Genomic DNA, 16,093 nt, shown 5'->3' with positions numbered 1-16,093 from the left:
TGGGCTCAGACACCAGCAGTGCCTATTCCTGTATTTTTTGGCATTTAAATGACCTCGAAATGGTTGCAGGTGCATTCATTTTTGCCTACAGCAAGGCAAGGATAGAACTAAATCTCATGGGTTTAGAGAGCTGAATCGAGTCTGATTGATAGGCTTAAATGTCTTCTTAATGCATTTTCTGAGCTGTTTGCTGGCAAATAATTATACTGTATAATGCATGCATTTCTTAGGACAAATGTCTTCATCCATGAAGCTGCTAAAGAAAAGTATCCACACATAACATGGTTAATTCAGACAGACTAAAAAAATAATAATTCAGTAAATATGTTTAGTTAGTTAGTTAGTTAGTTAGTTAGTTATTATAGATACAAACTTTCTTACCAAAAGTCTCCCAAATGTTTTGAAGTGCTGTTATGTCCCAAATGAAAGCTGATAATTTTCCTATAACATTATGACATCATCTGTTTTATTCCTCTTATAGCCCAACAATTTGCAGATATTCACAATTTATTATTCAGTATTGGTGCATTTATAGTTAATTTTGTGGAATATACACAAGACAAGTTACTGTTATCTCTCTCTCTCTCGCTCATGAATGTTGCAGGGCAAAAATACACAGCTTGTAATGCTACAGAGAAACCGTAAAACACTTCCTGTGGCAGAAAACTTACTGACCGTTAAAAAGCGTTGACACCAGAGGCTCTTTCCATACTTGTTAAATAAACATCTATTTATGAAAACATCACTGTGTCAATGATGAGACCCTATAAATAAATTATTACTCTAGAAGTAGTTGCATAACTATATGCTTATGATTTGAATTAAAGCCCGAGCTGCTGTTATAGAACTAATCAACATCTTCTGACCATTCAGATCCCAGAATTCATCAATGATATAATATATAAATGAAACATTATACATTAATTGCATTCAGCATTACATATGTTCTAAAGCATAACTGGTGTACATGGTAAAGTGTGGTTTATTCTATGTCTAGGTATGACACTATCACAAACCAGTGGGAGACAGTGTCACCTTTGCCAAAGCCAGTGCATTCTGCAGCAGCAACAGTGTGTCGGGGGAAGATCTACGTGTTCGGAGGGGTAAACGAGGCTGGACGCTCAGCTGGGGTCCTGCAGTCTTATGTGCCTCATACCAATGCGTGGAGTTTCATCGAATCCCCAATGATAGGTAAGATTCATTTTTTTCATCTGCCTGCCTTCTGTATTTTCTACTTAATATGGATGTAGGCGCTTCACATTTTTCTAAATAACTCATTTCTCACAAAGATGAATTAGTTTATTGTTTAGCAGTGCAAATAAAAAGGGTGCTCTTACAAGAGGTTAAAATGAGATTAATGTTCTGCTTGTTTATTTTTTACCTCGTGTAACCTCAATCTCGGCTCAGTTCAGTACTCAGTGTCACGTTTCTTCCTGAGATTGTGGCTTTGAGAACAGAGGGTGGATTTACTGTGATCCAGACAGATGTAAAGCTCTGAGGGACTTCCTCAGAGACAGGTCACCAAGTGCAACCCTGCTAAAGTGTTTGTTACATTAATTAAAGGTTGGCCATTATTGCCTAATTAGAGAACTATAATTGTGGAGATTAAAAAAAAACAACAACCTGAAAACCTCATGTCATTGTTTGCTTGAATACATTTTGTCTTTCCTTTTTCTTGTCTTGGTTTATTTCAACCAATATAATGCATGTTCCAGAAGGAACACTCGGTCCGAAGTGTTCTCCACTAGCTGTGACATGAACACACTGAGCCAGGACACAACAATCTATAAAATCGCTGGTATACCCGCAAGCAAGCAAGCTGCTACAAAACCTGCTGATAGAGGCCAGATCAAGGTTAACAAATGGTTGCAAGGAACATTTAACGAGTTTTTATTGGGGTGAATGAGATATTTCACTTCCCAACTTATCTGTTTTTTTTTTTTTCCTCAAACGGAATGAATTTCAAGTTAGGCAACACTACTGATATATATCTTGGGACTGACTGAATAATTCAGCAGGCTGTGAGAATACACAGATTTTTGAACCGTGTAGCTATACATATTTTAGTATCCGCAAAAGTGTACGTTTCCAATTTTAGATGTGAAAATGTTGTTTTTTTACATTCCCATCATGCCTTTTCAATTTCATCCTAATGGTCTCTTTGTGGTATCGGAGACGCTCCGCCGTCACTCTGATGATTACGACAAGCGCACAGTATTTATCACAGCTTTTAATCCAGCCATCAAATAAAGTATACACTATATCCCTGTAAATGCCTAACACGTGAAAAGTGAGTGATGAGGCAGGTGTAGGTAAGCACACAGTAGTATTTATACATAAATCAGGATTGGGTTTTACAAGGACAGGTTTGCCATATCAGCGCTTACACACACTTACCAAGTAGTGAACCACTAATATAGCTGGTGTGACTAGTGGAATGTAAATAACAGCACAAGCTGCCAAGTGAAGTGTGAGTTCTGTAAAAGGTTAGAATGGTGGAGCAGTGTATCCTACCAGTGTTAGATTACATCGGTTTAAAAAAAAAAAAAGGATGCACACAGGAGCATGACTCTCAGCCAGGAAAAGAGAAATGATATCAGCCCTAATACACAGAGAAGAAACACACACACACACACTCATATTACTTCACAGTTCCCATAAAACTGAATTACAACTCTGTTTCTGCTGAATTATAGTTTATTGAGATCACTCTAAAGCAAAAAAACTCAAATATTAAATATTTTATAACCATATTTCACCTCACACAGCCAATATCTTAGACTTTTGTTTCGAGAAAGAGCCACCCGGCTGTGTTTATTCCTGTTAAAGAGGTCAGTGAGCCGCAAAGGGTTCTAGTGGTGTCAAGTGGTACAAATATGCTTGAGTACACAAATAATGAAGTGTCTGAGGCCTGTGCACTGGGACAGCATGGCTTCACTTTAGTCCTGGTCCTGCTTTAAGGTTGAAAATTCACTTATTTAGACATATAGTACGTTTGAAGGGAATTTATTGGGAATGTTCTCCAAAAGGTCCTTTGGGTCTTACAGCACTGTTACTGCTGGACTGTGGCTGGTTAAAAATCAGGCAGTGGCTTTGATCCTTCAGCAGGATGTTTGTAGCTTCAGACTTCTGGTTCTGTGTTTCAAGTAAAAATCTGCTACAACAAAAAGTGAATGAATGAATGAATGAATGAATGAATGAATGATGCTGAGCTAGTTATAATTGGCTCCTTATTGTCAGGCTCAAATACCAGCAAATGCATTTCTTGTCACCCTGAACACCATTCGAGATAAATACGCAATTTTATGTCATGGATATCTTCACATCATGTTGAACTTTGGTACGAAATTTAATGAAGCATTAAACTGTTTGATTTATTAGCAACACGTCCTATAACCAGTTGGTGGTGCTATGATTACTGGCTGGAACAGATCACTGGGTGGATTGAGCAGGATGCCGATAATTATAAAATTTGTCAATTAGACACGCTTCTAGCCAACTTTTACCAGAGCATGATGACCACCATTTATGATGCTTGTGCCAAGTTTAATTAGTTTTCAAGCATGCCAAGCACCAATGTGTGTAAAATACTAAGCAGGTCAAAAACAAGAGGGCAATTTACACCCTTGCTGTTGGACCCAAAATAAAGCTATTAATATTAATTCTTAGGGAAAATCTGACCATTGCACCCATATGTGGATCTTCACCCAAAAACAAAGATAGAAGCATACAGTTGTCTAGGAGGTATATGGAAGCTGAAGCATTACAATATTCTTTCAGTGGAACAATGTGGCCCAAACATTGTCCCAGCCTGACAGTGCCACTGTGCTCAAAGCATGCTCCATGAAGATATGGCTTGCCAAAGCTGATGTGGAAGAACTTGAATGTTTTGCACTGAGCCCTGAACTCAGCCCTATTGAACACCTTTGGGATGAACTGGAATCCCGAGTGCACCCCAAGCCTTCTCATCTAACACTCCTCAGCACCTCTCTTGTGGCTGAATGAGCTCAGATTCCCACAGCCATCCTCTAAAATCTAGCAACGATCTTATAACAGCAAAGAGAGGACTAGCTCTGAATGAGATTTTTAAAAAAACACATACTGATGGTATGGTACTGTATGTGCTTAAGCTAATCTACTAACATTAGCTAGCTAAATACGATGGAGACACCAAACCATCACCTTACTTGCACTTGTTACCTCTTTAGCTCAAATCAACCTGGCAACAGTGTCATGACACAAATTCCAACAAAAGGATAAATCAGATGATTATAATTAATTATCTCTGAAGCATGTTTCACAGTATTTATTATTTTGGACTCTCTCAGTCACTTGATTGCTTTCCAGTCAAATTTATTCAGACTTCCTCGGTGCCTTAGTTCAGAAAGTGATGATGTTTGTATCCAAGGTAACGTGTGTACAAATTTCTGACAACAGCCCTGACAAAAAGCTAAAGTAAATTAGTATCACTGGTTTGTCAGGGAAACAGACAGCAGCATAGGACAAAAATACAAAGAATTGTTGTTCTCTGACTCAGTGCTCAATAACAGGCACATGTAATGGCTGTTTTATACTTATATTTATAACCCAAAAATCAGCAGTGCAGGAGATATAATGATGCAATGTCTACTGTATGCAGTGAGCACTTTAGCATCTTTCAACATATTCAGTAAGTCACTTGTGTAGTCAGTGCAGGTTCTGGTCCCAGTTAGACTCTGCAGCAGTGAGCAGCTTGTTTCATGCTTGTGTCTTTCACTGACTGCAAAAGACGTGTTGATCTTGTTTAATGTTAAGTGTGCCCTCGCTCAACTCCCCTGCTAATGTCACCAAGAAACGACGGCGCTGTATCTTCCATGGAGAAGTGACCGCTCTCCACTCCCGCTGGTACACACGTTGTGCTGGGGCAGGCAGAGCGTTGCTCTGGGAGGTGCTCATGCAGCGCCGGTTAATGTTGTGCGTTTAAAATGTAAATAAACCTGCTGCTGAGCCATGCTGCCTACGGCTAGCTCTAGCACACGCACCACAAAGCAGGGAAATGACAACGTCACACAGACGGCTTCCTGAGAGCTGCAAACTTTGTTGAACTGAGAAAGTGTGAGACAGCATGTACAGCCGAGAGGAGCTTTGTTATCAGGGAGTGAGTGTGTGGATGTGTTTGTGTGGTGGGAGGATTGTGTTGCTGGGGGAGCGGAAGTGTGGGGGGTAGGGGGGGCACCAGAGACATACTCTACTGATGTGTAGAGCACAAGAAACACACACACAATTATGTACAGTAGTTTTTTTGAATAATTTCTTGGTGACAGCCTCCACACATGTCTGGTCAAGCAGAAAGCTGTGTGTCAAAGGCAGATTACATCGCTAGGCTTCTGCGCAACGATTACTGGGCCAAAAGCCAAAGCACTTCTATTGCTGAAGCGTGGAGATGAGGAACACTGCGTTGTCGTGAAAGAGTTAAATCCAATGTTTACCTTGTTAAGAGCAAAACACTGCGCTGTGCGGTTTGTGCGCCTCTACATTGCTAATCTTTTGGATGTTTGAATGCTGAATCCCGCTGTTCTGTTTGTTGACTTTTTATATTGTACAGAATACAGATCTCACCTCAGGAGCCGCCATTCCACAACCAGGAGGGCACGAAATGTAATTAACTATACAAGATTCACTTCGCTCCAGAGAGTGATTTTGAAATCGCAGCTGTTTTGGAGAGTGTGATTGTAATTCAATTATTTTCCACCCTCATCAATTATTCATGTGCTTTCTTTCCCTTGCTTATTTACTGGAACATACAGAAGTGAATTGCACTCAGTCCAGCAAAATATGGAGCAGCTTCTGTATTGATGATCAATGCGAGGCCTGACGGGTTCGCTTCCAGCTTTTCGTGACACGTTTGCTTCTTTTCCATTTGTGTAACGAGCGTAATGAGATAAATGAATTGTGAGACGAGTTCTGTGTGATGAATGTGCTCTCTGCCTACTAAACTGAGGGTCAATTGTAATCCCGTTTAAAATGGCATAATAGGGAAGCATGGGCTGACAGAGTAGTGCTTTGGGTAATGGCTTTTTATGTAGCACAGTTGTGTAAGGTATAATTCCATGTAATTGTACGTAGAAGGACTGATTCGGTTAGATCACAGCTCTGTTGAATTCTTAAATCTGATTGGTCAGATTTGACACATGTGTGACAGTTACTTGTTGCAGCTGTAATCTCATTCAAAGAGACTTGGTGGATGTTTGGCATAATCTAAGCTTAATAATATACCGATATTTTTAAAGATGTATGATGGATCTTGCTGTGAGTAGATGTTTATTAAACATTTATGGAAAGATTCTCCAGTGTCAGCGCTTTATAAGTTTTCCAGCACAGGACAATCTTCAGGACTTCAGCTGTGGGTTTCTTCTGTGTTATTAACTTCAAGAAAGTGGATAGGGATGATGTAGGAAAGGGCTGGCAAGGGAACAATTGTTTACGTCTGTAATAACATAAGTGATAACAGGGACTTGTTTTGCAGATGTTCCACATCATTAAATGATACTATAAACAGTTCAGAGTATGAAATGTAATTTAATAAATTCAAATTGCCAAATTGCTGTACTATAAGAGGAATAAAACACTTCAGCACATGCTGTTTGTGGAAAAGAATGGACTCTGAGATCAATCTGTTGTTGATTATTTTCCTATAACATGCCCTGTGGTATTTTATTCCAGACTTACTTAATGTCTAGTTTTCTAAGGTAAAATTCTCTCTCCCTCTGTGTGTGTGTATGATGCACAGATAACAAGTATGCTCCTGCTGTAACTCTCAATGGCTTCATCTTCATCCTTGGAGGAGCGTATGCCAGAGCCACAACCATATACGACCCTGAGAAAGGCAACATCAAAGCAGGACCCAACATGAACCACTCGAGGCAGTTCTGCAGGTAATGAGTTCAGCCTGACCCTTAGTCAATATGACCTACGCACAGTTCTCACCTATTCTGATGCATTAATGTCTGTAATATCCATGCTGACAGCTCTTTTAGCAGACAGCATCCATTTATTCTTTCTGCCCATAAACCCAGTGTTGCTAAAAATGTCGTACGCTTCATAAATGTAATGCAGCTGTCTACCTCACTGGGTCATTGTGTTTTTGCTGTGGAGAGCTACGAACTCGAGAGCATCCATTACGCCGAACTGCCACTCTGTGTCTGGAAAAGTGAAGAAAGCTGTATCAAAAGTAGTTTTAAAAAGCAGCAAAGCCTCTTACATGCACTTGACTGTCTTTCACGCCATTGAGGCGCTTTTGATAGCCTCATCCATATCCACAGCTTTCTCTGCTGATTTGTGTGGATCGGTGGCGTTGCAAAGAGGCACAAGTGCTCTAAAACATTGACATTCTTTAGCCTCAAGGCTGTTCCCTGTTGGAAGACAAAGACACTTCTGCCTGTATGTTTTTTTACATTTCACTTGAGCAAAAAATATATAAAGCTGTTTTTTTTTATCTTGAACAGTTGCTATATTTTCATTTCAAGTCAGAAATATTGACATGGGTGTGGAAAAAAACCTCAAAAAGAACGATGAAATGATAAGGATACAAATTGCTTTGCTAAAAAAAAAATAGAGAGCGATGGAAACACTTTGCACTCATAAGAATTCATTTCTAGTCCCTTGGGTTAAGCTTTGGGTTGCATCTGTCTCCTGTGCTGATTGGTATTCACAGCAGAGAGAGTAATTAGCTCAGTGGCAGATGAAGCGTGGATGAGCCGCAGAACAATTGCTTGTTCTCCACATCTCCAAAACATAACTGTGTGTGCGTGGACGTGTGTGTATGTTGGTGTGCATTCGCACGCGTGCGCTTCTCTCCGCACTTCTGCTGTGTGTTTGCGCTACACGTACTGTACGGTTCCAAGAAATGGCACGTCGGTTCCAGTCACAGTGCTGAGCGTTTTCTGCATTAGCATTCAGAGGCATGCTGAGAGTGTGAAATGAACACTGCACAAGCAGGAGATTAGGAAGTGAGTGATTTATTCTTTCCAGGGTGGGGTATCCATAGCCATGCCTTACCTTTTTTTTTTTTCACTGGAAAAGCGGTAGAAATGACGAGAACAGGATTGTCCTAGATCATCTAGTTGATGTCTTCCCTCATGAAAATCCTGCACTGTTTCTTCTCTTCTCTCATATATTGCTGTCTTTTCCTTGCTTTGAGCAGCGCTGTGGTTCTGGATGGGAAGATCTACGCTACAGGAGGCATCATAAGCAGCGAGGGTCCTGCCCTGGGCAACATGGAGGCGTTTGACCCCTGTGTCAACGCCTGGACACTGCAGCAGAGCATGCCATGCCCGCTCTTCAGGCACGGCTGTGTGGTCATCAAGAAATACATTCAGAGTGGCTGACGCTGGAGCTGAGAAATACAGGACACTGTTGCCTCCCTTGCACACGCCTTCATTCTGTGCTCCCTCCCTCACACCCTCACTGCCCCGGGATCACCAGTGCTGACGCCGAAGTGTTGTGAAATCTCTCCCTTTTGTTCTTTTTCCCCCTCTCTCTGTATCCCTCATTCTCTTATTCCAGGAAATCGTCTCTCTCCTGCTCTCGACCATATGGAATATAGCAACTCTGTTAGTTCAGCAGGCACTCTGACTCAACAAGGTGCCTTTGTGTGAAGTATGCCACCTCAAGCTGTTGGCACTGAAGGTCTGGAGTGACACTAGCCTTAACGCTCTATCACCACTTCAGTTCAAGTGCACACCTCTCTCTCTCTCTGTCTCTCTCTCTCTCTCTCTCTCTCTCTCTCTCTGGTCAAATTTCACATTTTTAAACCGATCATTGTAGTTGACCGATTCCAGTGGTTTTAATTAGCAGTGTAGCAATATTCTGTGATTTCTTTTCTACAAGAAGGAGCTCTGTTCTGACTCTAATGATGTGAAACATACACTACATCTTTGTAACGAAAGAAAAAACAAGTGTTTACTCTGCTCTGAAATTTGGGTTGCAGGTATAAATTCATAGCTATTAGTACTATCGTGAATTATGTTTCAAAATGGAGTGTGTTTGTGTCGAATATGAAAAAAAGCATTCCTTTTTCCCCCCAGGAGTTGAACCTGGAACAGTAGTACTGTAGTAGGAGATGATCTCACTGACTCACTGTCGTTTGCACTGGAAGGAATAGGGTTTCACCTTTCTGAGCTGAACTCCCAACCTGGGCTGGTCTACAAGTTGGAGTTTCACACTGAACTAATGCACATTTTTCTTGCACTCTGCCAAAGCACAAATAACCTGACGGTCAGAGTAACGTCAAAAATGTGATATTTTTACTTTTGTTTCCTGCTGTTTGCCGAGTCTGGCTGCATTCTCGGAATGCCAGTGGAACAGAATGGGATTCTCTGTAATTTAGGGAAGAAGAACAAAATATTGTTTATTTTAGGAACTTGAAGTGTTGACAGTCGTTTCTAGACAAATGTATAGTATATTACTGAAATGGTTACGTACCAAAAAAAAAACAAAAACAATTGATCATTGCCACATAGCAGTTATTGTTTCAATTAATGAATGTACCTCATCATTAATTAGAACAATAATAAGTCAAATACAGTTGATTTCTAATGAGTGTTGTGTGTTTGTTTTATTTTATTTATTGTTCCTGGTGGTTCAGCAGGTAGTTTTGGCACGTCAGAGTCTAAACTATAATCCTAAACTGTTTGTGGCAAGTCAAGATTTCCTCCTACCTCATATAAATGCCAGTATCGCACTGGTGTTTTCTCTGGCCTGTGATGAACTGCAATATCATCCAGGGTGTGTTCCTACTCCAACTCCACCACAATCCTTACTGGGATAAAGTGCTCACTGAATATTTATGAATTAAGTCATTAATGAATAAATGAACTATATTGCAATGAGGAGACAAGTGTGTTTTTCCCATTTTCTTCCCAGTTTGGCTACCTGCTAATTCCCACCATCAATCCATATGACAGCTATCAGCTGGGGAGAGTGAAGGCACATGAAGGTAACATGTTACCTCTGAGACACATAAAGCCAGGCAACTATATCTCTTAAAACTGAGAGAAAAACTCAGGAAAGCAATATCTACCCTTTTCTGCATACAGGAGCTCACAGACTCCAATGATTGGCTAGTGTATCGTGATTGACAGGCAGGAGAGAGTGTAAAATTCCTTCCTCAGAAAGTACAGCTTGTTTGCTTTCTAGACTCTCAACCATACATGGCATCATCAGGTTTCAAGCATGCAATATCCCTACAAGAAGGTGAAAACTTTTCTTTTCACAAGTGTCTGTCTATGAATTTACAATAAGTGCATTATAAGAAAACTTGTGTTTAAAGTCTTAAAGGCAATCTGGAAATGCAAAAAAAAAAATCTATTAGACATTGTGCCCAGTACAGTATTGTAGTTTTATCTCACCATCACAGACGTTTCATTTAAGCAGATCTCTTTCTGCTTTGAAGTTAGACAAGAATCACACAGCAAATGGCCATGTACAACATCACCCCCCTACACACACACACTACCCTCCCACCCCCAGCTTTGTGCACCATATTGTGCAATGTTGGACCAGTTCATTTCCTCTCGGCTGTTTTATCAGCCTGGCTGTGTTAATAACAGACTGTCCTAGCCCATGCCACAGCTTCGGTTGGTGTGCCATTAAATGCGTCTGACCGGAAGCTGGCAGCACTGCACCTGTCAGCCTCCATCTCCATCTCAGCAAGTAAAGCCAGTGCAGAGCCAGCAATCAAACTCGGCCATCACCCCCCTGCTGGCATTTAAATCAACTAGCCAGTGATCGTGGACCTTATCTCCCATAGATGTTGGCTGTTTTTTTGATTGCATACTTTATCTTGATAGCAAATTTGTCACTGTTCAGCCTTCTTCTAGCAATTCTGGATATTTATTAAAGTTTGGTCTTGTAGTTGCCATCACTGCAGCAAGAAGCTTTTTGGCACTGTTACTGCCTTTTTAAGCATAACCATCTAAAAAATCTGCTCTGGGGCTTCACTTGAATTACAAATCCTACGCTGGAATTCTGTAGCTCTTTGTTACTCAGACTCTCCAGCTATATTATGATTCACACAGACCAATAAGGGGAAATGCATCCAAGTAATTACACCTGAATGCCAAACGGTGCCTGCAAGATGCTTACAGTGTATCAAAATTACTTTTCACAGATGATGATGAAATCATTTTTGCCTCTAGGATCATATTAGTCAATCAGAAAAAAACTAGGCAGGATGGTCATGATTCATTAAACACAAGGTTAGTGTTATCAGGGGCAGTGTTTCTTAAACCCCACAGACAAAACACTCAGGGACACAGCCAAGCTCTCCCCATGTTGAATTATTAACTGTATGTTGCAGGAACTCGTGTCTCCTATAAATTCAGATTTTTCCTTTTGTTGTTGTTGTTGTTGTTGTTGTTGAACCTTCATGCCTTCCGATCTTTAATTTCATTTTTATTTATATACAAAAAGCATTTAATCATCCGTACCAGTGATCCAGGCTAGCAAACACATCGTAGCAAACGCTCGTCTTCTCACATTAATATTTCTCATTAAAACCTCTATCTGATCCGAATGAGTAAACACCTGCCTCTGCACGAATGCTATGTTTATTTAAGATAAAAGAGCGAGAGAGCACGTCGATTCATTTTCTGTCCGCTAAACAGACTGTGTTTTTTTTTTTCCTCCACACAGCAGCAGTGACTGCTAATCATTTAACGTCGTTCTCCAAATAAGCGCCTTTTTCATCCTCTTTGAACACAGAACACAACAATGCCTTCAAAAAGGCTGAATTGCTGCTCCGTTTCTAGGCAGTCAGGTTGAGGCAGAAGTGCTTCAGCTAGCTGCTTTAGGTGATGCAAATTATGCCTCACTGGAATGGTTGTCAGTGGTTTTTAAACAATGCTGCTTTTGTGTCAGCTATTTCACACATTTATTTTTTTTCTCCATGACATCCTTTCATCTCCATTTGCATGAGCAGTTTAGCAGTAATTAAGGGGTAAATAAGAACTCTACTATCGTGGCATCATGACTCCTTGCACACTGGATGACGTGACAAGGACACTTCAGGAGTGGATGTTTGACCTTCATCTGAGATGCAGACACATTTTCAATAATGGAATTGTGATGACAGACGAGCAGGATAATTATTCCTTTATTCAAATCCTTCGACATTCAATGGACCAGCAGTAATATTTCGTTTGCATTCTTGAAGGAGAAATTTTAAAATGTTATCTGTGGAAAAGGTGCAACTTAGATACCTGATTACAAGCAAGGGCATGGTGAGGAATTCCGGAGAGAATATTGCACTGAGCTTCATTAATTTTACATTATGTTTCATATTACATACATGTATTCTTTATCCTGTAGGGAGTTCTGTGGGCCTCCAGTCTACCATTCTTCAGCAGGCAAGATATCACTGTGATGACCTACAGAGATCAACTTAACAGAAAGCAAAGCAACGAAAAAAGGGAATATTTTAAACAAAATGAATACAGAACGAGAATTTTTTTTTTTCAACGACTCAAACGTAGAAACATTATTTTACATTAAGCTGTTAATTTATTTTGATTCGGCTGAGTAAGACCTGTTTATTTCAGTCATTCATTTTCCCTCCGCCTGTCAGTTCTGTTTACACACAGTATACTATTACTGTCTGGCTATAATGGTACTGAAAATTTACAGTTTCTAATACTTTCATATGCCTCAGCAATTTATTTTCCAAGTGGGAGAAAACAACGCGGTCGAAAACCTATGTTTGCAATCAGTCAGACTCCTTTGGGGTACTGTAGGATATTATGGACTGTTGAACAAAGTGGAATTCTGGTGTATTGTATTACTTGACTGAAGGGTGAAACTTGTACAATATGGGATGTAAAATCATTTAAGATCATTTCTAAGTGTAAAAGAGTCAGACTATTGAGTTGAATAACACGTTATCCAGGTCAGGGTTGCATTGCACACTGGGGTGAGGAGGAATTATACCCTGGATGGGATGCCAGTCCATCACAGGACACCATGCACACACACATTCACACAAACTGGCATGGTTTTGGATCCTTGAAGGAACCTGAAGAATGAAGAGGAAACCCACATAGAAGATGTGATGCTGCACTAAGAGAGTATCCTGAGCTCTGGAGCAACACAAAGTATCAATACAGTTTACAGTAGTTTTTTGTGTAGCACTTTTAATGCTTGACATCATCGCAAAGAAAATCCAGAGGCTATAGTGGCAAGGAAAACCACCAAAGATGACAAGAGGAAGAAACCTTGGGGAGGAACAAGACTCAAAAAGAGAATTCATCCTCTTCTGGGTGATGTTACACAGTATGATAGATGGACTAACATTTATATTTATTATATTATCATATATGTTTAAACTATTTATTTAAAATGATTTCAAATTTCTTCAACCCTACTAATATTATATATCCAAATAAGTCACATGAGCCAATGGCGTCTTCCAGTGTTTTCCCCAAAGCTGGGAAAAACTATAAATGCTCGAGTTTCAGAATTTATGTTGTAATCAATTAAATATAGTTGAGTTAATCATTTAAATCTAAATTAGAATTAGCATATAACTAGAAAGAATCTGAAAGCTTATTTAAAGTGAGAACACTTTTACTGAATGGTACAGCTTTAAATGAATCCAGGCACCAGTAGTATAATAAAGCCACTATGAATAAGCTGCTAATTTACCTCTGCAAACAACAAGCTAGCTAACTCATCCTAGCACCTGTGCTATCTCGTATACATATATACACACATTCATTCATACATCCATACATATATTCATACATACAAGCTGTGGCAGATCAGAAACTAAAACACAGCCTAGTTCTTTTTTTGTCCTAATGAAGGTCATTATATTGTCTGCTCACTCTTGTTGACACAGCAAGTACCTTTAGGGCATCTTCACCATCATCTGTTTGCTTTCAGAAACGCTGGCAGTTCTAAAAAGCCCCCTCATTGTGACTTGTTCACAACACTGGGAGATTCTATTATATTTTATTTGGATAAACATAATGTGACATTAATCCTGAGCAAACAGTAGGGATCTTTCAGCATGACTGAAAGCTAGGATGAAGCAAATGATATATGAAAGGAGCGGATGTCTGCGCTTCACACGGTGTTCGGTGACAGACCTTTAAGCCCGTACTGTCCTCTGCTTATTTGCTTATTTGCAATAATAAAAGCTAAAAGTCGACATGGGACCATGAGAGATGATGGGCTTCATTACTGACACAGTCACAATATTGACAAATCTGTGTTTATTCCCATCTTTATTTTTAATTAGTTTCATTTTATGGCCCGTGACACATGATAGCTGTAAATATATCAATGAAGATAACAAATAAGATTTGAAAAACATATACGTTTCCTGAAACTAGGGATTGTGCTTATGTAGATGAGGGGCAGGGGCACTGAGCTATTCACACATTAAAACTGTTCACAGCAAGAACATTTCAGGAAAGTAAAGATTCAGAGCAATGTAGTTTCACCCCAACCATATGAGACTGTGATGAAGTTTTCTTCATCTTTGCCTCCCACATCTTATTTCGCAAACTTGTTCTTTTTCTCGTCTACTGTCTTTACTCTCCTTTCAGTTTTCAGGCTCTTTTGAGGATTTCAGCAGCGCCGTTCAAATGGACAGATGGGTAATTCCACAGCTGCGTTTTTTTCCCTTCCATTTCTCTCTCTCTCTCTCTCTCTCTCTCTCTCTCTCACTGTGTCTCTCAGCAATCACCTTTATCAGGTTTCTCTCTCTTATCCTCACTCCAATAACAACAGTGCTCATACCCACACCAATCTGTGCTACTCCTGTCATCTCTTGCCAGTCATTTTTCATGGTACTAAGCTTCAGCTTTTTCTTTGTGCTCTTTTTTCAACTACAGCACAACCGTGATTATTCCGGTTAGCCCTCCAGAAGCCCCACAGTAAGACTTTTACTACTTCTCCAAACCTGGGAAAGACTATAAATGTTCCAGTTCCAGTTTCATAACTAATGTTTGTTATCAGTTAAATACTGATACTTCTTTAAGTCTGAACTGGAAGCATACAACTAGGAAGAATCCAAAAGCTCATTAAAAGTGAGAAGTGTGGTACGGCTTTAACTTTTTCCTGTTGCTTCATCATGGAAGCAATTCGTGTGAACACATTCATGCATAATTTGTTTTTTTTTTTGTTTTTTTACATGAATGAATTTGTGTTCACTGCAACTAAATGTTATTTTTTTCTTTATTGGACTGTATCATATGCATCCAAAAATTGAGATTGGAATAAAATGATACTAGCGCACATTCTTACTTACTTTTAATAGTGATGCAGGAATTCACACACATAGGGTTCACACACATATAATTGTTCTTTGGGAAGCCAGCGGAAACTGAAGAACCTGGAGGAATCCCATGTAGACGAGGTGAGAACATGTGAGACGCCACACAGAACCTCGACTGAGGATCTAATCAGGGAATATGGAGATGTGAGCTGGCAACTGCTTGCGTAATATTCAATTCAGTTTTATTTGGATAGCACTTTTATTAATAGACATTGTCACAAAGCAGTTTTACAGCCATCTGGATGTAGATTTAGATCCAGCCAGGGGCAACAGTGGCAAGGAATAATTCCCTGAGATGACATGAGGATTCAAACCTTAAGTAGAACCAGACTGATGGCTGCTCAGTATAAGAATATTGAGAGTCTTGGGACGAACAAAGATTAAAAGCAACAGCCAGTCTTGGGAATCAGTTTTTTTTTTATTGTATTCATGCCTCAAGTAGCACATAGGAAAGTTTTCTCATGAGATGTAACAGCTCCCAATTTCCCAATTGACTGACGGAACAAACCCTGATGGCAAACCCTTTATAGTGTCATGCGCTCTGACTGTATTATTCTAGCAGAGATTTCCCTAGCTGGTGTCTCATCACTAGCTCTGTATAATGGATACAGTCAGTAAAGTGAACTCTTTATGTGATTCATTTTGAAGCTCAGTTGTTTGAATCACATTTCAGTGTTACAAAGCTTTTCAATCACTGTTAGACAACTTTCTATTCAACATCCTCGGTATATAGAAATGTATTTATGAAGTCAGAGAACTGATAGCTGGCTTCTCAAA

At 39.8% G+C, this 16,093-nt stretch overlaps 1 protein-coding gene across 2 annotated transcripts in view; it reads left to right on the top strand.

Moving 5' to 3' along the window:
• LOC131359931 (kelch-like protein 29) overlaps window positions 1-10,124 on the top strand; it is a 91,107-nt gene extending 80,983 nt beyond the window's left edge. The window contains exons 12-14 of one of the 2 annotated variants that reach the window (XM_058400084.1): window positions 998-1,191; window positions 6,770-6,914; window positions 8,183-10,124. In XM_058400084.1, coding sequence (XP_058256067.1) covers window positions 998-1,191; window positions 6,770-6,914; window positions 8,183-8,366 — 523 coding nt within the window. In that variant the 3' untranslated portion in view covers window positions 8,367-10,124. The remainder of the gene's footprint in view (window positions 1-997; window positions 1,192-6,769; window positions 6,915-8,182) is intronic. The other variant, XM_058400085.1, reaches the window with a different exon arrangement.
• Window positions 10,125-16,093: the final 5,969 nt, after the last annotated feature.

The sequence above is a fragment of the Hemibagrus wyckioides genome, linkage group LG09 (assembly GCF_019097595.1).
Source record: "Hemibagrus wyckioides isolate EC202008001 linkage group LG09, SWU_Hwy_1.0, whole genome shotgun sequence".
Classification (NCBI taxonomy): Eukaryota; Metazoa; Chordata; class Actinopteri; order Siluriformes; family Bagridae; genus Hemibagrus; species Hemibagrus wyckioides.
The sequence above is the reverse complement of the archived record's forward strand: the minus strand, read 5'-3'. Positions and strand labels throughout refer to the sequence as shown.